The sequence below is a fragment of the Motacilla alba genome, chromosome 5, assembly GCF_015832195.1.
Source record: "Motacilla alba alba isolate MOTALB_02 chromosome 5, Motacilla_alba_V1.0_pri, whole genome shotgun sequence".
Lineage (NCBI taxonomy): Eukaryota > Metazoa > Chordata > Aves > Passeriformes > Motacillidae > Motacilla > Motacilla alba.
This window is the reverse complement of record NC_052020.1, coordinates 49,943,614-49,967,495: the sequence shown is the minus strand read 5'-3', so window position 1 is coordinate 49,967,495 and position 23,882 is coordinate 49,943,614. Positions and strand designations below refer to the sequence as shown.

Genomic DNA, 23,882 nt, shown 5'->3' with positions numbered 1-23,882 from the left:
TGTATGAAGGACTCTCCTGTTCCCTGAACATTTTGATGGGCCTGAAGCGAATTTCTGCACTTGAAACAAATAAGTTTGCAACTTCACTGCAAAGGGAAAGGCCTGATAACAGTCTGGTGTATGATGGCATTTGCAGGTTTTCAAACTAAATGAGAATAGTACTTCTCCAAAGGCACTTTATACATCTGTTCCTCCTTTATGCTTCATAAGAAGCAGGGGGAAATACTTTTTTTTTGATCATCTGATTTTGTGTATTGAAAGTGTTCTTTAAATGTTGAAAAACAATTTGATGAGAATTTCTCAGAAAGTTCAGTAAAAATATTTAAAACAGATTAATTTACCCTATATATGTTTTAGGGTTAAGAAGATACTGTCAACTTGAAATTGGGTTAAAATAAATATCCACAGTAAGATCTTTAGATACAAGGTTTTGCTTGTGAACTTCTCTGGACACACTGGTCATTTTACATTTGAGGGGTTTTAGGTTTATTTTAGGATTTTTGTCTTCCTAGTGTTCTTGTGTGAGCAGCAAGACAAAACCTATCCTGATTACACCAGGGGAAACAAATAGCCAGGCCAAATGCTTTAATATGACATGTGTCTCCCATTGCCACTCAGGCGAAAAACACATTTCAGACAAAATGGGGCTGCTTTTGTTTGCTTTTTTTTAATATCTTCTAAAAAAGGGTAAATATTACTGGATTACTGCCCCAGTACATTACCTCTTGTCTAGTCATTCTCACCTGTGAAAAAATGAATGGAGAAACATGTGCCTTCATGAAGTTTGGGAAAGTGGAAAAACATGCACAAAAGTATCTTCAGAGCTAAACTGGATAATGATCCTGTGCATCTAAAAAGGGACAGATTTTCAACGCTGCTCATGTAAAAGGGGTTAGATTTTCTTTTCACTTAGGCTGTGTAAACTGCAGAAATATTTTCCATGCAGTACACTATGGGTTCTTCTAAATCATCTGATTTTGCTTATCCTTGATGACCAATAGGTTATACCAATAAAAAGCATTACAGAAAAATAATTTTCCTTTAAACTAGGGAGTGGAAGGTTTAAAAAAATATAAATACTTTTGTAACTTCCAAAGAAAGGCACAGGTTTAGAAAGGCACGTCCTTAGAAACCTCAGCTTAGAGTTGCAGGTGGCGAAGCAAGGCAAACAATGCAAATGCTTCCATAAGAGTGAAACACGGTCATTTGGGAACTTATTTTTTTGGCAAAACATTGTAATGCACAGCTGAAGAATGCTGTAATTTGAAACGGGAAAGGGCAACAGGATGCATCTCTTTTCTGATCTACAAAGGCTGATGCTTGGGGGTTGGTTCCTACAAAAAAAAAACCCATAGAATTGCAGCCCCTGCCTACAACATACTCAGTTCAGTGCTTAATTTTTCTTTTTTTTTTTTTCCCTTCTGAGGCAAACGCATGGGGATGAACATGAAGAAAACATAAGATTACTTTGAACAGATGCAGCATCCTCATGGCAGGGCACACCCTCCTCAATACTGCAGCTGGTTTAGAGGGTTAGGCAAGGCAGGGATGTCTCCAAGTCCCTCAGCTGCCTTCCCCGGCTCTTGTCACCAGTCTGTCACCTCCTCCCGGCTGCACACCACACCAGCATCCTCCTCGTGCGAGCAGTTGTGCGTGCCCACCGCGGCGTGGGAGCACTCCAGCAGCGTCCTCTCCTGCCCGGAGCACTGCACATCATCCAGCAGGATGCGGAGGGAGCTCCCTTCCCCGAACTCTGCCTTCTTGGCGGCCCGCACCGCGTAGGGGAAGCCGAGCTGGCGGCACACCACGGCGGCGGCGGGCAAGCTCCAGCCATCGTCGCACACCGTGCCCCACTGGCCGTCGATGAAAACCTCCACCCTGCCGCGGCCGCGCCCGCGCCGGCCCTGCCGCATCAGCCGCACGGCGCCGTTGCCGGGGGGCTTCTTCTTCCTGCGCTGCCCCTTCTGCTGCGGCCCCTTCCCCGGCCGGGGGGCTCTGCCCCTGGGCGCTGCTGTGCTGCCCGTCCTGAGTCGGGTCCCTGGCGGCGCTGGGGCTGCGCCCGCCCCGTCCTCGGCCGGCGTGCGGGGGGTTCGGGGGTCTGGGACGCCTCCCCGCGGAGCCTGGGTCACGGTGGCCTTCAGCCGGGGAGGCGGTGTTGGTGTTTTCATAATAAACTCTGTTGGGGGAAAAGGCAGAAAACCATGAGTCTGTCACTCTCTGGGCAATGCTTGAAGACAACTATAAGAAACCAGTGGTGATTTTTGCCTTACAGAACTAATTTATTGGAATTTGCCTACTTGCTCCTGTTGGGAAGCAACAACACTCTCAGCGACCCGCTATTTCCTCAGTGAAAATGTCGGCTGCTGTCACCTAGCAGAGAGGACTGCAGGGCCGAATGCCAACACTGAGCCTCTCCCAGAAAGGAAGCTCCAAGAGGTTTCTTGGCAAATGTCAGCCTGGCCCTTAGAGGGTAGGTGCTGGAGCTTCGCAGTCAGGAGAGGAGCTCTTCACCATATCCCAGCGAAGAGCTGCCGACAGCACTTTACAGACAGGCCCTATTTCTGCTCTTCTCTTCATTACTAAGGGTTGGATCGCTACCAGAGGAGAGCGTGGCCTCCCCACCGGGCCAGATGCTTTATTCAGAGGAGCTGAAATCGGGAACATTCAAAATCAATTCTCTCTGGCAACTGGAATGTGCAAGAGGAACAGAGTTGCCAGGACAACACATAAAACAGGATTTGGGGTTGGGTTTGTTCTTCCTTATGAAAAAAAAAAGGGAAAAAAAAAAAGAGCCTTGAACTCTGAAGAGATGAAAATTCTTTGCTGTCACAGTTTCCAGGTGTTACTGGATTTACTTATTCACATGTGCTTTATTTTTATCTTAAAAATATGTTTTAGTTTGCCAGAAAGAAGCAATTCAGAATTTCATGGAATAACATTCAACAGAGCTGGGACAGTGTCACAGACATTTGCAAAGACATCGTGACTTTGAATTATATCCCAGATTTATGCATCCTCATTCATCATTTGGTTTGTAGTACAGAGAGGAGGAAAAATATCACTGCCTTATTTGTGCTTAGTATCTATTGTCCCCAAAAGACAAACCTTCACAGTGGTCCATGTTTTTCCAAATAATGCTCTTTGAAAAGGAATTGTGTTCATGACATGAAAATATTTCCTTCCTTTGAAAGCTGTGGTTCCCAAGGCAAGAAACAGATTTGAAGGTCTTACCTGTGCACAGCTCATTTGCTGGAGCCTGGTCTGGCAAAGCACTTGAAAACCCTGGGACTGATTGAATACTGTGTAGGACTGCATGAAAGCTAATGGTCACCTGGGAATGCTTTTCACCTCACTAGATCAAATTGCCATTATATAATACTTTCTATTAAACTATTTATTAAATATACTTCCAAAAAATGCACTCATAGCTAATACAAGGCACATGCCCTGGTGATTCTCTTACACTCAGACTAAATACTAACCAAAAGAATAAATATTTACAGCTGCACATCCTTGTTTGCATGCTTCTGAATCAAAATAGCTGTGCTTATTTTTCATCAAAAAGAGAGTGTAGCTCTTGACACACTAGGTAGAATCTCTCCCACCATTTCTAAGTTTTAATTTATGACAAAAACTACCTTGTAAACAAGCCCAAAAGATTTAGTTATGTGTATAGTTTAAAAACTTGAACTTTGGACTTGCATAGAGAATAATGCATAAGCAGAAACAGACAAAAATGGTTGGACATGAACCAAGTTTCTAATATTTGGAAGCTGCCTGCACAGCTAGAAAAGGAGAATATCTCTGAAGATACTGACTGCTCAGGCATGTCAGCAGTCAATAATTAGCCTTAGAGCTTGTTCCACCTTAAAGACTCAGTGTTGCAAGGTGCTGAGTGCACTCACTATGCCCTGAAGCCAAAGCTGTAGGAACTGTTAGTGATTCAAAGGCGATGTAATGTGATTAATGTAATTAAAAATTAAATAAAAGTATCCTGACTTTGGAGTTCCTGCAGTACCATTAGCTTTGTTCATGGACTATAAAAGTTCATGGACTATGCTGAGTTGGAAGGGAATATGTTGGGATGCTGCCTAGGTACCTGTATGTGTAAATTAAAAGCACTGGGGTAAAGAACAGGGGCACTGCCTAGTCTACTTTGAGATCCTAATATTGTGTTTAGGTTTTTGTACCTCACATAAGATCCCAATATTGTGTTTAGGTTTTTATACCTCACATAAGATCTTAATATTGTGTTCAGGTTTTTGTATCTCGCATAAATAGTACTTGGCTTGCTGCAGATACAGCCCCACTGACCACTCCAGCTTTAGCAGTACAACACTTCATGCAGCATGAAGCAACCAAAAGGCCCTGGAGGGTTTGGGTAAGCCAAAAGTTCACTTCAGTGAGTGATCACTGATTCTTTAGGGAGCATTTTCTCATCCCATATTTTCTCACTTTCAACTAACAATGACTCAGCTCTCATCTTGCTCAATGAGCTAGTTCCCAACCCTTTACCCATCATATCCTCGCCACTACCTGAAGCTACTGCAAAAAACCACTTGTCACTGAAAAGCACCATTGAGCACAGGGTCTCTGGACAGGAGCAGTTACAGGGAAACCAAGCTGGTGGTAATGAAATGTGCACAATACAGCATGAAAAAGGGAAAATGAACAGGGTCAGAAACTACAAAGGAAATTTCACATGGCCAGGAAAGGGGAAATACTGTATGACTTATTTGAACCAACTCTTCAGATCCAAAACATCTGGAAAGATTTAATTTTGAGGATACCCTGAAGAGTGAAGTTCTGGGCAGTCTCCACATACGTGGACAGATAGTGCAAGTCTGGAGTTTGTATCTACTGCCAGCTAACATGAACCAATAATAAACAGCAAGAGTTACACTCACTCTCCTTTGGCACAAACGGGATGCGCTTGCTTTTGACTTTCACTGGCGATGGCTCAACTTGGCATTTTCCTGGTGGTGCTGTCCTTGAAAGAAAGGGACACATACACTGCACAATTAATTCATTTCCTCTGGCATTGCAACACTTTGCTTCCCATTGTTTTTCTAAGAACATAATTCTTATTGGGGGAAAAAAAAAGTCTGTTTAAATGATGCAATGAATCTCTTACACTAGAAAACGTAACTAAAGAATCACAGATCACCATTGATGAAAGTCCAAATATTCACAAGGCAGTGGAGTCCTCTGTCTGTGTTTTCAGTTGACACTATTGAAGCCATTAAGGAAATAAAATTGGCAGGTTCAAGCACTACAGAAAGAGATTAATCAAAATGAAAAGAAAAATTACAAAACTAGACAGTATATGTTGAACATCTGACACAAAGCGTATGCAAGATTTCAGACTGTTTTCATGGAAGCAAAATAACACACTATTATTCATACAGAAAGCCCAAACAAATGTCGTGCCAAAAATGCATTCGTTTCAGAAAAGAACTCTAAGTGTCTCCTCAGAGGCTTTGTCTTAGTATGGTGCTTTATTTTTACACAATTTGTTTGCCACAGAGATGTATCTCACTTCTGGGAAGCCACATCCAGTTCATCACCACTTTTTCCTTTGACAGCCGTCTTGGTAATCCTCAGACTTCTTCGGAGGTTTTTATATTGGATCAAAAATGCATGATGTTTGCATTTGGAGGGTATAACTCCTGGGCAATTAGGATTGTTTGCATTTGCATTTCTGTGGAAGGCAGAGAGCTTCTCTCTCAACTGTCTATACAAGGATGTTCCCTACTTTTATGAACTTTCCAATTACTTTTTTTGGTACTCTGAACATGAATGAATCTTTTTTTAAACTCAAACTCATGGCTGGTGTTTGACTCCTGCTTTCTCTATTTCTGCACAGGTTGCGTAATACCAGCTTCTTCATACACAGTTTACAGGAACTCTTCCCTTGCATTAGATAATGGAAAATGACTCTCCTCCTGACAGAGGAGAGTTGGAGGAAACAAATGACAGATCTGGGGGCTTTTTAATTTTGGGGACTGGTTTCAACATAAAACTAGACAAGTGGCTTGGTTCAAAATCCTCAGATAGCTAAAGCTGTAAATTTAATCCATTAAAAAAATAGCTATAAAAAATCTCACTCTCCGTTTCTGGCTGAAAGTAGTTTGGTGTTTAGCCAATAATAGTAACACTAAAAACAGGAAGATGGAAAAAACAGCTGTAAGTCTTCACATAAAACACAGCTATTCCCTGCCTTGCCCAGTCTCAGATACAGGCACATGGAATCCAGGGGGTATAATGATGATCCTTTTTTCTTGTTCAATCCGTATTGCTCCTTGAAACACTAAGAAGAATGTACTTTTCGATTTTCATGTCTGGTTTGCCCAAGAAAGCACTGCAGGTCATGCTGGTCCAGCTTTGGCTGCCATGGTCTGGGGGCACAGGGCTCTTGTGGGAGATGACAAAAGGGATGGAGAGGAACTCAGAAAAAACACCTTGAGAACAAGTGCCTCCTTTTGGGCAGAAATCTAGAGAAACTTTGCCAAAGAAAGACAAGCCACCCATAAAATACTTCGTTAGCATTCAGGAAATCTCCAAACCACATAACACCAACAAGCTCCATAAAAGTTTGGCACCAGGCATGTAGACCCTCATGACTGCAGGAACAAAGCAGACCCTGTGGGCTGCTCCAGATGTTCCTTGACTGAATTCCCCAGAGGGGCCCAGCATGGGAGGAGAGTTAATTAGTCAGCCAACATGACTCATCATATCCACACCATCACATCCACACCAGCCACACCAGGACTCACTGCACCATCACCAGGCCTTGCAACATGAACATCTCTTACCTGGACGTGTCCACCACTTTGTACACCACTCCATTGGGAGCTGTGGCACTTGGTACACCAGTAGATAGGAAGTACAATTCCCCTGGTAAAAAAAAAACGAAACAAAAAAACAGATACACCCATGAAAACTGTCCATGGAGTTTCTGTCCTTTACAGCACAAAGGCATTAACTCTGCATCACGGGTCCGAGAGCTCATCTGCAGTCCATTGGCATAAAATACTCTTAGTGAGTGGCAGCTTTTACAAATTGTCATTAATTAGTATTTGGACAAATTTCCACTGCAGGTTCACCTGCCTAGACCTTCTTTGTTATCTCATTATGATCTGTGTCCTTTGACTTCTCCAAAGTAAAACGGGTAAACCCTGAATTACTTCTGTTGAAATAACAGGAAATTAAGAAAGTTCACTGTCTTGTGCTCATTTGGATGAAGCACTTCTTTGGGGTGAATTACAGGAGAACAAGATTTTGCTTCTGCTTTCTTTAGCACACTCACAGAGTGAGACATATCTCAGACAAAAGGCATTTGATTCATCACAGCTCTGTCAGGTCACATGTGCAGGGCTCAACCTTCAACCAGACAATGTCCATCACCATTTATTTGACTTATTTTCTCTTAACTACATTTCTATCCTTCTTCTCCTGTTGTGCAGGGCAAAAAGGTGGCAGCATTTCACCTGTTTTGTCCAGACTCTGTTGACAAGCACAGGATGAGGGAGATCATCCTCACGTGCATGAACAAGGGCTGCAATCAACAGTGCTTGATATTGCACTTGGCACAAAGCTGATTTGAACTAAATTATTTGATCTTGGGTTAAGATATCCTTCTCACTACAGCACTGTGAAATAGCTGTAAATTCCATGAATATTAACCATCAAAGAAAATTGAATTTAACTCTAAAAAAAAAAGTCAAACTTTCAAGCTAATACTTAACTTGGAGGATTTGCATTCACATGATAAAATTTGCATTTATATGATTTGAGCAACATCCAAACTTGGCATAATCTGCAGGAAAAAAAACCAGATGTTTAAAAGCTGGGGCATTCTGGAAGCAGGTGCTTGTGATCACGAGCCAAGACCTCCCTGGAGCAGGGCAGAGCACAACCCCTGCATTGCTGGGTCACACATGAAGCACACACTGTGGGGCTCATCCCCTGCCTGCCCCAGCCAGGGGCTGCATGGGCTGCACATTCTGCAACACCCTTGTACAAACAGTGGGAGACACCACCAGCTTGCCCCTCAGGGCTCTTTATTTCCTCCTCTTCAAATGACAGCAGCAGCTCCCTTCTAGAAAGCAAAATGTCTGCAGTCATGAAAACACAGCACAGCTCTACTGAGATGGTATCCTTCAGTCCCATGCAAGGCAAAATCCCAGCTGGCACTAATAAAATATGGACTTTTATTAAAGTCCACAATAAAACTGGACTGCCTCCTGCAAGACATAACATAGGCTTTTGTTCTGCTTCATCTTGAGAGGTACAAATACCCCAGCCCAGGGTGAGCAGATATAGAACTGCTGCTCTTGACATCTGCTTCCCTGTACCCATTAATAATGCCCACAGCCTTCTCGACTAGACAAGAGGACAGATTTGCTCTGCCTTGGGCATCAGCTTCTCAGGCTCCCAGGCCTGCATTCCCCTTGGCAAGGCACTGTGAAGAATGAGGTTTCTTTCCAAGTTTGTTTTATTCTCTTTGCCCCTCTCTGCTCCCTATTCTCCAGAGGGAAGGGCAGCAGCATGTCCAGCACACCAGACTCAGTCCCAAGGCAACTGACTCTCCATCCCCCACTGCAGGCACTGCTTGGCACTCAGACCTCAAAATTAGCATTGTAACTTTGGTTTGCTATTTGGGAGATGCTGGGAATCTGGCATTTACAGACTTGTGCTGTGCCTCTCCACGACCTGCTGCCCTCTCTGATCCCTTCTCTGGTGTTTTATTCTGAAGAGAAACCAGAAACATGCCATTCATTGTGACACAAAGTTAAAAGATTACCTGCTTCATCTTCAGCAAAGGAGATGATGTATTGATAGTAGTTATTGATAAGCCCAGGGAACATGCACGTTTGTCCTGTCCCCATGCAGATTTCACTGTACTGCCACTCTCCAGTAGCATGATCCTCCTTCAAAGACATCAGGCGTCTGCAAGGCAAAAGAGCACTTCTGCAACCTGAGCCAGATGATTTATGAATGTTAGCACAGACACCTGAATGGATGTTTAATGCTTCCTACCCACACTAGCTGCAATAGCAATTCTCAAGAGTAAAAGATTGCTATTATTAACCCAAATGTATGATACACCCTGCAACCCCTTGTCTTAAAGGGCAACACAAGCCCATGAAAAAACAAGAGGGAAGTTAAAGGTCTATCAGGCTATTTTGGGGGGTATTTTGGCTGGGGGTTCAACTTTGAGAGTGCCCTAAGTGTTTACTTACCCACTCATAAAATCACCAAAAATGTACAGGCCATTCAGGTTTGGAGACTCACAACCTCGATAGACGTAGCCTCCTGTAACAGATTTCCCCATTTTGTGTGGATATGCATAAATTGGAAGCACATCATCTGTAGGGCAGAAAACATCTGTGACTTGTTTTGCACATGCTGCAGAACAGCTCTTCATCTAGATTGTTCTGAGACTGGCAGAGTACAATCAGGTTCCCTGGTGCGTCTCCTATCGCCAATGGAGCTGTATTTAGTTTGATTTTCACCTTTTCAGAATCACATTTGATTGCCCTGCCCCTCACCAAGACACCTCAGCATTCTCCTGAGCCCTTCTCCTCCCACTACAATCCATCTCTGTTAATTCCACTTCTGGCACATTTCTACAGAGCTTGTCTGGTTTACCTACAAATTCACAGGTTACTCCCAGAGCTACTGCATCCATGCAGGAAATGTCTGCCCAATGCAGCTTTGTCTAGGTGGTAAAAGGAAAAAAAAGAGATGGGTGACTCCAGACTGCAGGCACTGATGAAAAGATATGTCAGATGTCAGCACAAATAGCTTCTGTTCCTCTGAGATGGAGAAGCAACTTGAAAGGGCCATCAAATATTTATGGGATGGCAGAGGCATGAATGATGTAGTACTGGCATAGTCATTGTGAAATATAAGTTAAAACATAAGACAAATGTAAAATGGAGACAAATGTCCTGATTTTGAGGGTCTCCATTAGATGCTTCCTCCCCTTTCTTTTGGAACTCCTGGCTCACAGGTACCTCATGGAACCCTTTCCTCCTCATCCTCACAGCCTTTCTCCCTGCCCATGTAGCAGATGCTGCAAGTAGCAAACCCAGCAGCTCTGCCAGCAAGGAATTTGCACCAGGGGAATTTCCTCTAAAGCAGGTGTTTTCCACACTTCAGCTGTACTTATCATTCTAAAGGGGCTGTGACATTTCACTGTTCTAACAAAGGGTCTCTAAAGTCATCAAAAATTGCTCTGAATCCCTGGAGACCTCAGTAAAGTGTCTGCCATGAATGCTCATGTGGGTACTGTCACACAGGAGAGCAATAAATGAGCTCTCTGACAACTGCTTCAGCGAAGAGAGTGCAAAAAATCTGCTCCCTGCTCTTGACATTTTTATAAAAAAACAGTTAATCACTCGTACTCATAGCAAAGCTAATAAAAGGAAGGAATTTAAACTGAGTTAATATTAGGAAGAAAATTAAACAACAACACACAGCGCATGGAAAAGAATCAGAATCTCAGCTAATGCAAGTCAGTGTCAGCCCACTCCACTGCCCCCCTGAATCTCTGAGAAGAGGTTTCAGCACAAGACATGGCCCACATCAGCCCTTGCAATTCAATATGTTCTGACTTCACATGCTCACTGGAATTTAGCCAGCCAGCAAACACCCTCAATCCAGTTTTGAACAGTTTAAAGAAATGAAAATAAAATGAGGTTTTCCTTTGTGGCACAGCTAAAAGAAATGAAAATACACCGTACATTCAATTACCTGCAGAGCAGGCAGCGTGCATAATGGTTGATCAGTCAATGTTTTTTCTCTGTTTTTTTTTAAATAAGGGTCAGTTATGGAGAAAAATACAATTCCTCCAAATTTTTCTTGCTTCTGCAAAAAAGCTTATTTTATGTGGCAGAGATGAAATTGTCCCTCTAAACCACAGAATCACAAAGTAATTTCACCAACAACACCAATGACCTAGAAAAACAACAGCTAGCATGTTTCACTTTCCTCCTAGCTCAGAAATGGTAACATCTGTACTTTCAGTATTTACGCCCAAGCCAGTTCCCTTCTAGAGGGACAGCAGAAGTTAACATCTCAAAAAGGTGTATTTGCCACCAAGCAGCCAGGCTTTGAAGGCAGGAATTAAAAAACATATTGATTCAGGGTGACCCCAATGTAGGGAATAACGTGCTCTGACTCGATGATTTCAGAAGGCTGAACAAATGCTTTATTAAGCTATATTATATTACACTAATACTATATCATGACTGTACTAAAGAGATACTAAAGAAAAACCCATGACTGTCTCCAGACAGTCACGACACAGCTTTGACTCCGCTGGCCAATCAATCTAAACAACCATCACTGGTGTCCAATTAACAAATCACTCTCGGTAAACAATCCCCATAACACATTCTACACTTGCCAAACAACAGGAGCAGCCACGTAGAGATAAGAATTGTTTTCTCTTCTCCCTCTGTGCTTCTCACTGCCTTCCCCAGGAAAAATCCTGGGAGAGAGAATTATGTCTCCCTCTGTTCAGAGAATGTGAATACAAGAACAAGAGCACATCTACTTACCCAAGGAAGAATTGGTGCAAAGTTTCTTATCGTAACAGCTGAACCCTTCCCTCGCCCTCCAGCCGTAATTTTTCCCTTTCTCGACGATGTCGACTTCTTCGTATTTATTCTGCCCCACGTCTCCACAGAAGAGCCGCCCCTTCCCTTCCTTGGTGTGAGGGTCCCCCCTGTCGAAGGAGCAGCGCCACATGTTCCTCACTCCGTAGGCGTACACCTCGGGGCGAGCCGTGGGGTCGCTGACAAAGGGGTTGTCAGGGGGGATTCGGTACAGGGGCCCACGGTCGTTGTTGTTCACATCGATCCGCAGCACTTTGCCCAGCAGGGCTGATCTGTATTGGGAGAAGAAATGAAAAAGATAAAGAAATAAGGCTAGACCTTGGCAAAAAATCAGAGCAGGGGGGCGGGGTTGGAAAGTCTAGGGTTTCGTTCTTTCTGTTTTAGAAAAGACAATTCTTTGAATATCTCTGAAGAAAGAACCATTTCAAGATAATTGCATCTGCCGCCAAACAGCCTTCAGGTGGCTGGCACTGATTTCCCACACCCTGGAGCTGCCACAGGGATGGATCCACTCTTACTTGTTCTGGGCATTTCCAAAGGTGCCAAAAGGATCCCCAGCCATGCCTCCATCTCCAGTGAAGATATAGAGATACTCATCATCTCCAAAGAGCAGCTCTCCTCCGTTATGGTTGGAAGCAGGTTCTTCTATTTCAAGGATGATCCTAAGTGAAAACAGGGAGAAGAAAGCTATTTCCTACTGCACAAGCACTATGCAAAGGGCAGAGCAACATCATGACAATGTAGTTCTTGACAGATGGAAGCAGCTACAGATTGGTTTTGATACAAATTCCTCCATATCCATGTTACTGAATTTTTCTGGGCCATAGCTGATTTTCTAACCTTAAATAGTTTTAACATACTTTCCAGATTACAGAAACACCAAATTGTGTAATATGGAAAGTCTGGGAAATCACAAGACAAAATATACTTTTAATTGCTTAAACCTTTCCTCTGATTCTTTCTTCCTCCTTGTTAATCTTCTTTTTTAGTTTTCTTTATAAGGAATCTGAGCTTATAACCAATTGGAAATTTTAAGAGAAAGGACTCCAGTCCATCTGTACATCTGTACAGCTTTTGGCACAGTCCTGCCAGGCGCTTTCAAGGCGAACATAAAACTTCTCAAACATTAAGGAATAGTTAAATTCTTAAAGAGAGAAGAATCCTTAAATGATAATTACACACTCAGGACCCTTGGAGTTTAAAGAGCAGTTAAAAGCAGCCCCACCAACAAACTGAATTTACCAAAGGTTATTTAAAGAAGTACCAATAAAATTTACCTAAATTTTAACCCCAAACTCTCTATTTTATTTGTTTATTTTATGATCCTGGAATCCCTTCCATAGCATGAAAGGGGAAAATACATAAATTATAATTTTATAGAATGGTAAAGCCACAAATACATGCAGTGGGGGTTCCCAAGTATAACAACTGAAGTTTATTATTTCCAGTTTCTAAAAGAGTCCAGATTTCAAGCTGGCTGTGCATCTTAATAGCTACGAAAGCAAATTATAACATTTACTTACACAACCTAATTTTTAGACAGTTTTTTTCCATTCTGAAATGTTGGTAGTTATTTTGCGTTGTGGGAAGGAACCCAGCTATGGAGTTACTGTCACCTCCTGTTAAATGTCAGCACCTCTGTGATAAGGTAACTGTGCAAGAGTGCACAGGTTCCAGCTGACGGAGGAGTGAGGGAGGATCCTGTATGGACACAAAGGTGAATCTTCCTCAGCCTCCCAAACAAGATGGAAAAAACCAAAATTCATTGAGAAACGTCTGAGGATAAACAGACACATGCATTTGAGCCAAGGCAGTGCACACCACATGTCAGCCTGAGCTCCCTCTTGGGCAGCAGCTCAGGATGAAGTCAGTGGGACCCGAGCCTACACAAGCACAATAGGACCACAGTTTTGTTTTCTTAAGCTTTTGCCGTACTAACCATAAGCTAAGTAAGAACAGAAATTGTTACAAACATAGAGCCTGAGGATACTTAAACAAGACAGCTCATGGGCTGTTGATGTCTGCAGGTTTCTGATTCGCTTTCCTGAGTGCCATGTTGTAATTCCCCTTACTTGTCATCTACAGGGCTGTTTACACTGGATTGCTGTAATTGCTTTATAAACCAGTATCCCCTCTCTATCATTAGGCTATGTGCATTTTTGAGCTAGAATCATCCACAGCTGGGTGTTTGGAAAGACCCTAATAAAATCCAAATAATGAAGAAAAAAAATCTTTGAATTAGTAATATCCAAAGGTCTCTGAAAACAGTGGTGCTATAACATAGCTCTGCAATAGGTTATAAATCTATGAGCCTGATTCCACAAACAAGTCTCTCATCATCTGTCCATATTAGTGTGGAACAACTGCAAGACCAGACTCAAACAAATGACATTTCCAATTAAAATGCACTCCATAATAATATGGTGAGTTGTGTTTTATTTAATTTGATATTAAATTTGTAATATCAAAGGACTGAGTTGTTGTTCAGATAAAGAAACGTGGACCAAATCTATCTTTGGTCTGGTATCAGTTAGTTTGTTTATACTAATTTTGGAAACCTCTGGCTTTGGAATGAATTTCACTCATTCTTCTCAGAAGTCTATTTTAAAGGGTAATCACAAAAGTACAAAACAAACAAACTTCAAAGCCCCGCCCAACAATAACTCCAAAACACTAACTATAAATAATGTTTAATCCATGTATAGTTAAATCCTCTGACATGCCAGAACTGAGAATTGTACAGTTCATCCATGAAGGACACACAGCTTCTGCACCTCAATACACGAGACATGGACTTGGACTAACACGCTAGCACTCTGGAATGCAAAAACATGAAGCTAACTAAGACTCATTCATTAATGGTCTTTAAAAATGCTCAAGTGGCCCTCTAAGATCTTAAAAAAACTTGTGTACAATACCTTTCAGAGCCATGGTCCAAGGCATTCATGTCAGTAGGAGAAATTCTGAACTCACTGATTCGGATTCTCTCTTCATAGTGAACTTCAACTGAGTAGTAGACGTACACTTTACCATTAAATTTGAATTTAGGATGGAAGACAATACACAGAAACCCTCTCTCATCTCCTTCCCAAGGCGAGGTAAGCACAGCTTCGCTGATGTTCAGAAATGGCTTTTCCAGCCTGGATCCGTCGGGGAGGTAGGTCCACACCAGGCCGACCTGCTCTGCGATGAAGAACCTGTGGGTGCCGTCGTTGGCGTGCACCATCGCCACGGGATTGCGCAGCCCGTTGGCCACCTCCACGAGGCAGAGCTGCAGGCAGCCCTCCGCATCGGCGGTGACCAGCCCCAGGTTCTGGTTGAGGTTCTGGTTGGCCAGCAGGTGTGGGAAGCAGTAGTCGGTGTCCTCCAGGGACAGGTAGCGGCAGAACTTTGCCATGTTGTTCTCCAGTGCAGTCAACTCCGGGTCTGCAGAGAGAGCGCGGAAAATGGAGCGGCAGTTCTGCCACACCTGCGTGCAGTAGTCCTGGCATAGTCCTGGTATCGTCCGCACGGGGGTGGAGGGATCTTCAGCATCATACAAGTGAGCTGCGTATGGAGAGCATTCCTAGAGGGAAGGAGAAAAAGCATGCAATCATTTATTGGACCAGATTTGAAACAGCTGAGCAGTGATACTAATTGGAGATATTTCATCTTAATTACAAGATATGTTGTGGTTTATTCTGAAGATACGTTAACAGAGGGAAAGATCTTAGAGAGGGGGTTTGTCTCAGCGCTCATGGAAATTATCTTCAATGTTCCTGGTGAAAGCTGACTTCCTCAAGCTGTTACTCATTTATTCTAACCACAGAACTTTTCAAATAAACCTGCAACGATGCCCATGTCACTACATCACCCTAGCAGACTGTACTGGGGAAAAAGAGACTTTTCTTCCTTGGATGCTCTGACTTTATCTATGAAATAATAAGATTAATCACAGAGCAGAAGTGAAACTAAAGAATTAGCTGAGAAGATTCAGGCCCTGCACACTGCTAATAGAAGGGGAAAGGCCATCAAGGCCAAAGCCTGGGACATTCATACCTCATCATCTGATTTCAGGCATGGATCCAGGCATGGACCTCAAACATGGATGTGATTTACAGCTTGGAAGGAGTGGGACATGAAACTGGAGGAGGAGGGGAGGACACCATCCTTGCTTGGGTCCAGCTGCCTTTGCTGGTGTACCTTTGCCTACAGATAGTTTATATCCCCAGCCAGGAGTGGTGAAAGGCATCTCATGATCATGACATGGGTCACCAAGTTCTGTGAGGGATGCTGAGGTTACTGGATTTCAGACAGTGAGCACAAAATGGCCATAATCCAGGCAAGGTCTGGGCAGCAGCTGCAGCTCAACCCGTGTTTATGGAAGGTGCAGCCTTGGAAATCTGCTTAACGACTGGATCAAGTTCATACAGCTCATTGTGATCTCCATGATGAGAACTCCTACAGACACGTTTTCCTTATGAAAAAGCTGCAATTCAGTAGAACTGTCTGTAAGTTACAAACTGACCAAAGTGACTCAGTTCTGTTTTGCAAGGGTTTTTGCTTATAATAAACACAATATTTTCCAGTTATAATGCATCTCCCCAACAAGCACCTCAAAAGTGTTCTTCAAATAATGCAACATGACTCTGTGGAGGCTCAATTATTTTCAAAGTTATATTTCAATAAATACCTGAGGCAACAAAGGTCAGAAGAGAAACCGCTAGTTAAATAAATTCTGTATTCTTTAATTCCTCTCTGGCATTGCTTCTTCTTTTACTAAGCAAAACCAGCTTAATTAAAAAAAAAATAGGGAGCTGTTTCTAGATCTATAGGGAGATATTTCTTAATGCAGATTACAACTCTATTCAATAGCTGAAAAGATAAAACATCTGAGATTCCAAACTGTTTAAATTAGCCAGTAAGCATACACAATATTTAATTTTTATTTTATTTTCCATTACATACCATAATAAACTGAGAGGCCATATAACAGATAATTAGTGTACCATAAGCTTTCCTCCTGGAATGTCAAGCCATTCATTGCAAAATGAAGGTTATTATGCTTCCAAATGAGCAGCAATTAATGTGGTAAAAAGAAGATTGCTTGTGAAACAAAACACTGAAATTACACAGGCAGATTGGGTAACACACTTGGTTTGGTTACACGAGGTGTGCCAGGGACAGAAAGAGACAGAGCATTTGTCAATTCACTTGTAATGACTGAAAAATTTGCCTTAGAAAACAAATTGAAATGAGACAGAAAGGGAATTTGATGGAAGGGCTGGGTGGGAGCTCAATCTCTTGTTGCCCATGGAGGTTTCCCATTCAGAGAGAGGAGGCTCCTCACTTGAGTACTCAGATGTACCTCATTCTGTAGAAGCCTCTTTCAAAGCAAGCAGTGATCTTATGCATTACAAAGCAATGCCCTGGCTTCAGCATCAGAATTAAAAATAGCCCAGAGACAAGGATTCCCCGTCTCTGCCATTGCAGGCTGTTCACCACGGCCTCAGGTGTGTCTGAATAGAAGTTGTGGGCAACTTTTTCCCTCCTTACAACATTCCTAGTGGCATACAGCTAATTACAGCAGCACTACACTGGCAGTGAAATTCAGAGGTCTATCACTAGCCGGTAAGTACCTAACCATGTCCTAGGGTATTTTCAAGACATGTGAAATATTTTCCAAGTTTTATTCCAGAAGAGATGGAGCCTCATGCCTTATGCTGAATTTCTCTGCTTCTCAAGCAAATGTTATGGTCCTTTAGCCTTCACATCATCCTGTCATGTTCACATAACTCAAAATACCGAGAAGCTCTACCCGTAGTCAGAGCCCAGAATCAATATTAGTCTAAATTATCATTTCCAAATGATGCTGTCTGTTCATTAATTTTAAACTATTACATGGTCCAAAGACCGAGGAAACCACTGGGCAGATGATCAGTTACTTCAGTAGGGCTGGAACAAGTTTGTACTACGAAAATAACTCAGCAGAAAACAAAACAAGTCACATTAAGACAGGCTAACCAAATGCATCCTGTCTGTTCCAGGAATTCAGTGGCAGGCAGCTCCTTATCTGGGGAATTCCAAGAGTCTGAATCTGATGGAACACCCACATCAGACTTACTTACTGCTGCTATCAGCCTGGAGGAAGCAACAGGAATCCTCAGAAAAGCATTTAACTTCCACATTATCCCTGACATTCCTTGACCACCTCCATCTGGAAACTCAAGCCTTTAAGCAAGCTGCTCCCTGAGAAGCAGAGTGAGGCATCTGCTCTCGCAATTTGGTGGAAAAGAGAAGGCTCCAAGGTAATCTCATGGCACCTTCCACGGGAGAACAGGAGAGGGGTGATTTACAGGGAGGTGTAGTGACAGCACAAGAGGTAATGGCTTTAAACTGAAGAAGGGCAACATAGATCAGATTTAAGAAAGAGGTTGCTTACAATGAGGGTGGAGATACTATAACAGGTTGTCAAGACAGGTGATAGAAGCCCCATCTCTGGAAACATTCAAGGACCAGTTGAGCAACCTGATCTAGTTGAAGCTGTCCCTGAACATTGCAGGGGAAGTTGGAATAGGTCCTTTCCGACTGTTCTATTATTCTATGAATTCAAGAAAAGGCAGAAATCCACAAGTACAAACTGAGACACTTGTCAAAATAATTTGATCACATTTGAGAGAAATCATGAATTGTGAGCAGAAAAAAACAAGCGTGCTGCGTAAGTCACAGGTAATTCAGGTCTAGGACATAAATTGTATATACAATGAATGAATAGCAGGAGACTGTTTCTTGAGTGTTTGTAATGACTGAACTTCCATGACGTGCTTATGCAGCCAGAGGCAGTGGTTTGTAGCCACATCTGGGCTGGTGATGCACTGAGCTCATCAGAACATTTCAGTGAATCATTGCTCCCACACTGAAATATTTCTCTGCTTCTGAAGACATTTTCAATGGTTGGCCTTCTGAGAAACACAGGAGACTTAGTTACCACTTCCAGAAGCAGGAGTGCTTAGCACACATTGCTAGCTGGTGTCCTATCTGCGAATGGACTCTGAGACACTGCTTGTTTCAGAAATATATTCAAATGTTTTTTGCTTCCAGTACAATGTGAGATGAAATAGAAATCAATTCTCTAGATCCTGGTGTGGAAAAGTGTTATCTTTCTCTTCACACTTTAAGGAACCCAAGAGGTGCCAGCAAAATGCTAAGAGCAGGATTTCTGAAAAGCCCATTTCGATCCCATCTGAGCACAGCAGACAAGACTCCACTGTCTGAATTAATTTAAGGTTTACACTTGCACAGTGCTGAGCCGCCACTGCTCTGTCTCAGGGGCATTTTCATACATGCGAGGCCTGCACTGATGACAGGGTGAGACACTTTGCTCTGTGCACACTGTGATCATCCCACTATCATATCTCGCCCCAGAACACCAGCTCTGAGTGGAAATACCCTCTTGTGCAGGATGGCCACCACAGAGGTTCCTAGGCCACATCCACAGGCATTACTCTGCGCCCATCACCAGGGCTATTAGCACCTGGCACATGCTGAAAGTGCTGTAACCCAATACAAAAAAAAGGCACCTGACCCCATCAGCTGGTCATAACAAGGAACAAGATTTGTGCAGGCAGGTGCCCTGCAGGTTTCTTCACCAGATCCGGTATCCTAACCCTGGGAGGGACAGGAGAGTGTGCAAACCGTAACTGCCCACTTACCTATCTCAGAGACTGCTGCTCCTAAACTAAAGAGCAAACATCCCTCTTCCTCTTTTAGACAACTGCCAAAGAACAAAAAGTCCACTGGGATACTTGATGATGGACTCCTTCCAGTGCCTGGGAGCACATGCCTAGGCTGCTGTGCTATCCCTGATGCACCAATGTGTGGGCTGATGTACCCATGCCCGTGCCCAGGCGCTAATGCCATGGCTGATGTACCTGTGGGTGGGAACTCCAGTCTGGGCTTGGGAATTCACATCAAGGCTCACACTCCCCTGGACTGTCCAAGGTTCCTGTGCCTGGACCAGCGCATCGGATCAATGCACCCATGGGATCAGCGCACCTCTGTCTGGGCCAAAGCATCCATACCCGGGCTCGATGCAGCCCTGCATGAGTAGATGCACACACACCTGGACCAAAGCACTGTGATGGGGCAGAAGCACCCACGGCTACACCAGAGCTCCGCGCAGGGGCTGAACACCCCTGTGCGGCTGAGCGCTGCGCGGCGGGATCCCGCAGGGCAGCAGGGAGTGCCGGAGGTCTCACCTGGCAGAGCAGCTCCTGCAGGTGCCCGGCGCAGGCGGCGTAGGCGCGCTCGTCGAGGCGGGCGCTGAGGCGGTAGAAGCGCTGGAGCAGGGCGCGGTCGCGGACCGGGTCGCAGCAGCCGAACTCGGAGTAGCGGCGGCAGAAGGCGAGGCCCCGCGGCGGCCGGAACGGCGGCTTGAAGTCCAGGCACTGCGGGTGCGGCCGCGCCGGCCGCGGGGCGAGCGCCGCCGCCAGCAGCAGCGCCAGGGCCGCCCGCGGGCCCCGCATGGCTCTGCCGGGGCCCCGCCGGCGAGGGGAGCGCTGCCCCCGCCCCGCTGCGCCCGGGCTCGGCCGGCCCCGCCGGGCCGCTCCGCCCGCGGGCCCGCAGCGCGGGGAGCGGCCCCGGGGCCGGCAGCGCCCGCAGAGGCGGCTCCGCGCTCCCGGGGCCGCCGCGCCGCTCGCCGCACCCGCGCGGTGCCGCGCTGGCCTTGGACAGGCGGTTTATCGTGATTCCGCCCAGAGCGCAAGCGGGCAGGTACTTGGCTGGACAGCCGGCACAGGGTGTCTGTCACGCAGCACCGGAGCGGATCGTACTGGGAGCTAATTCCTTAGACGGACTCCTCAAGGGATGTCTGCTGGACTCGGTTCTGCCGCTGAGGCTTTTGTGTGACCCAGACACGACAGAATAATAGCACTCGGAGTTCGTGTGGCTGATGGACGCGTTTAATAACAAGAAAACCCAACTTCAGTACAATTAGTGCTCCGGCGTCCTTTGTCAATCTCATCCTGGGCTGAGATTGATCAGATTTCGCTTTGAAGCTGGAAAGAAGAGGTCTGATGACCTCTTTACACCGTTTGGCCCTAGGCAGCCCAGGTGACATACTTTCTGAAGCACTCAGAGTGGTGCTCCCTTGCCCAAATAAAACTGCTGAGGACACTTTCCTTACTCTAAAGTTCCTCATGGCACACCCCAGGAAAATAGTTACTCCATGTGCACATCATCTAGCCATATCATATGTGGTGATCTCAGCTAGTAAGATCTAGTTCCAGGCAGATGGCACTTTTTTGCTGTTAAACACAGCTAGCCAAAGTGTATTGTGTATTTTAATATTAACACACCGACTCCCCCTCAAAGAATGGAGTTCATGCTGATATACTCTTTCTGACTCCTTCTTTGAGACCAAAGAACTACTGTACAGTGCATGTGAACTATAAAATCACTGCGTGGCTTGGAACATCCTGTCAGGAGACCATATGTGTTACACATTTAATACAAGTTTATTTTCTCTCTATATGCTTATGTAACTGCTGTTAAGGTCACTCAAAACTCTCCAAATGTGCAGACAACCAGAATACCCCATGATCTCAGTTGAGAATTCTCTGCCCTTTCATTTTTGGTCACTTAAAACCGCTTTTTTCACAGACAACCTTTGCAAGTGCTTTGGAAAGCACATGATCAAGTTACTGCCCCTGAAAAGTTTGAGAGCCATGCAAAAAATGAGTATGCAGTTATGCAACTCTATATTGCATAAAAAACCTGATGTAAAGACATCTCCCTCTTCATCCCAGCTAATCTTTTATTCCTGTGGTTAGCACTGGCTGTTGTTTCAGTGTTTATAATGATTATTAGACACTGTTAATTAACACTGAAACAATGCTTAATATATAAAGAATGGATTGCAGTAGCCAAACATATTCTGGATAATGAGATTTATCCTGTAGCCTCTTGATTTGCTATTGGAGTTCTTGATTAGTTTGGCATCCATGAAACGTTTCAGAAATGACAGGAAAATTAAATGCTGTGCATATTTAGCAGTGAGTTGTAGAACAAGAACTACAGACTTGGTCTGCTCATCATTGTGAAGCAGCACAGAATACCTTTTGGAAGTCCCCTGAGAGCATTTACAATACACCTGCCATGCCAGAGCTACCACTGTTTTGCTCTTTCAGGCAGGGCAATTATTTGGTTGCCCCTCAGGCTGGGGACTGCTCAGCACTTCATAGGCAAGGCACTGCTGAAGCAGAGGCTGGAGCTGCCTTGGCTTATTAATGAGATCATTCAATTAAAGACGGCTTATTTTACAGCTTGTTGTTAGCTGAGTTTTGAGGCTTCCCAGGCCACAGGTAGGAGCTCCTGGGCTGCATTTGAGGGATCTGTGGTGTGGTGGATAAACACACAGCTCTGGCTTTTCTTCCCAGCTCTGCCTTAACTTATTCCCAAGATACTGTGCTTCTGCCTGGATTCTCCCATTCACAGAATGAGGGCAGTGAATGCTCATCCACCCCGTGGCAATCTCTCAAGGTGTAGTTTATTGATATTTTTAATCACCTTTTTTTCTTTTTTTATGAGTTGTCTGCTGAGCCATTGCTAGAGATTAAACTCCAGAGGGGAACTGTTACCCTTGACCTGACATGCTAAATTTGAAATTGCCCTTGTTCCTACCCAAGGGCAATAACATGCATCTGTGCAGCAGTCACAGAATGAGGATGAAGTTTGATTTAAACAGTATTCTCCAAGATCATATGGTAGTTTGAGAATTTGGTACCCAGAAGGTTTTGTATTAAAATGACTCATTTTTAATTTGGTTAATTTGAATACTCATTCTTGTGCCTAATGGCCTGAAACAATCAATTAAATATTTTGTGCTGTATATCAGCTATTGGAAACAAGTAAATTTTTTTAGTTTATTTTTTTTTTGTGGCTTTTTAATTGATATTTTTGGTAAAGATATTGGATTGCTCCCATTCCCACTGAAGTTCATTGAAGTTTTTGACTTTAATTAATTCTCAAAATTAGAATTTTTATTGATGGATGAAATTGAAGAAGCCAGGTGTGAAAATGCAGTATTTGCTTGCAAGCAACACAACATTAAGGCACAAAACAAAAACAAACAAACAAACAAACAAAAAAGGTGTTTGTTTTGGTGTATGACACCTGAAATCTTTAGTGACCAATTGAAGCAACTGATAGTTGTAGGTACCCTGCAGCTCAAAATGAGCTCCTTTAATGTGCAACATCCAGATTTTTTCTCTTCCTGCACACATTTGTTAGTCTTCATAGGACTGTGGGCATGAATGAGTGAATGTGGGCACATTGATTAAAAATAGAAACAAATTGCATTTATTTGATCAAATGACCAGTATTGGACCCTGTGTCTAGAAGTCCATCCTTAAGGGGAGCTTAATGCTTTGGACTTTAATTGCCAAAGGACACACTGCTCATACCCAAGTCAGCTGTGAACACCATCCCTAAAAACTTAACAGTCAGGAATTAAATACAGGGTTATAGCTCTTCTCAAAGGAAATTAGGCTTTGCTTTGTCAATGCTCATCTGATCATAAAACCCTTTGCTCCTCATTTGTCTTCTTGGTGTTTTATTTTCCTGACTGGTGGAAGTACTGAGGACAGATTGTTATTATGAGAATAAAATAAAGGAAAATGTGTGTGTGCCTGTACACACAAACCCACAATGCAGGTGAGCTAAGAGCTGAACAGAACAGAACCCATGCTAGGCAGTCTGTGATCCACTGGCATGAAGACTGCTCATTCACACAGCTCTTACTGTTCTACACAAGCAATTGAAAAAAATATATTAAACCTTAGGAAAGATGAAAGAATAGTTTTACAGCACAGTCAAAAGCAAACTGGCATCTTCTATTCAAGGTGATTTTCTAGGGAACACAAGTAGCTGAAGTCACACTGGCTGTGACAGGCCTAGCAATGCATTTTGATACTGAGGAAGTGTTTAATGCAAGAAACCTGGGGAGCCAAGCCGGTGCAGGCAGCAGCGTGTGCTATATCAGGAATACTGTCAGAGGGTTCGATGAGCGGAAATCCCACTGCGTCCTGACATGCTGAGATGACTCAGATGTGGAATGAAACAAACTGCTGCAGCATCAAAGACCTAATTTCTCCTTCTAATGGAACAATGTGAGTCCATCACATCCTTTAATCGTGCTGTGATGAAGCACCTTCAGCAGTAGCCTTTGGTGCACATTTCTGGGCTCTGTGTCATGTGTCGTGGCAGATTTTTGTACAA

At 43.8% G+C, this 23,882-nt stretch overlaps 1 protein-coding gene across 2 annotated transcripts; it reads right to left on the bottom strand.

Moving 5' to 3' along the window:
- Positions 1 to 570: 570 nt before the first annotated feature.
- Positions 571 to 20,189, bottom strand: HHIPL1 (HHIP like 1). Of its 2 annotated transcripts, none has more exons than XM_038138837.1 (9): positions 19,865 to 20,189; positions 14,546 to 15,192; positions 12,146 to 12,289; positions 11,571 to 11,899; positions 9,246 to 9,372; positions 8,807 to 8,952; positions 6,816 to 6,897; positions 4,908 to 4,990; positions 571 to 2,176 (listed from the first exon to the last, which is right to left on the bottom strand). In XM_038138837.1, the coding sequence occupies exons 1-9, from the start codon at positions 20,129 to 20,131 to the stop codon at positions 1,587 to 1,589; spliced, it is 2,415 nt and encodes an 804-aa protein (XP_037994765.1). In that variant the 5' UTR covers positions 20,132 to 20,189; the 3' UTR covers positions 571 to 1,586. The 2 variants fall into 2 exon arrangements, 1 of the variants encoding a protein (XP_037994765.1); XR_005257162.1 differs by having other exon boundaries at positions 2,038 to 2,176; positions 4,908 to 4,985.
- Positions 20,190 to 23,882: the final 3,693 nt, after the last annotated feature.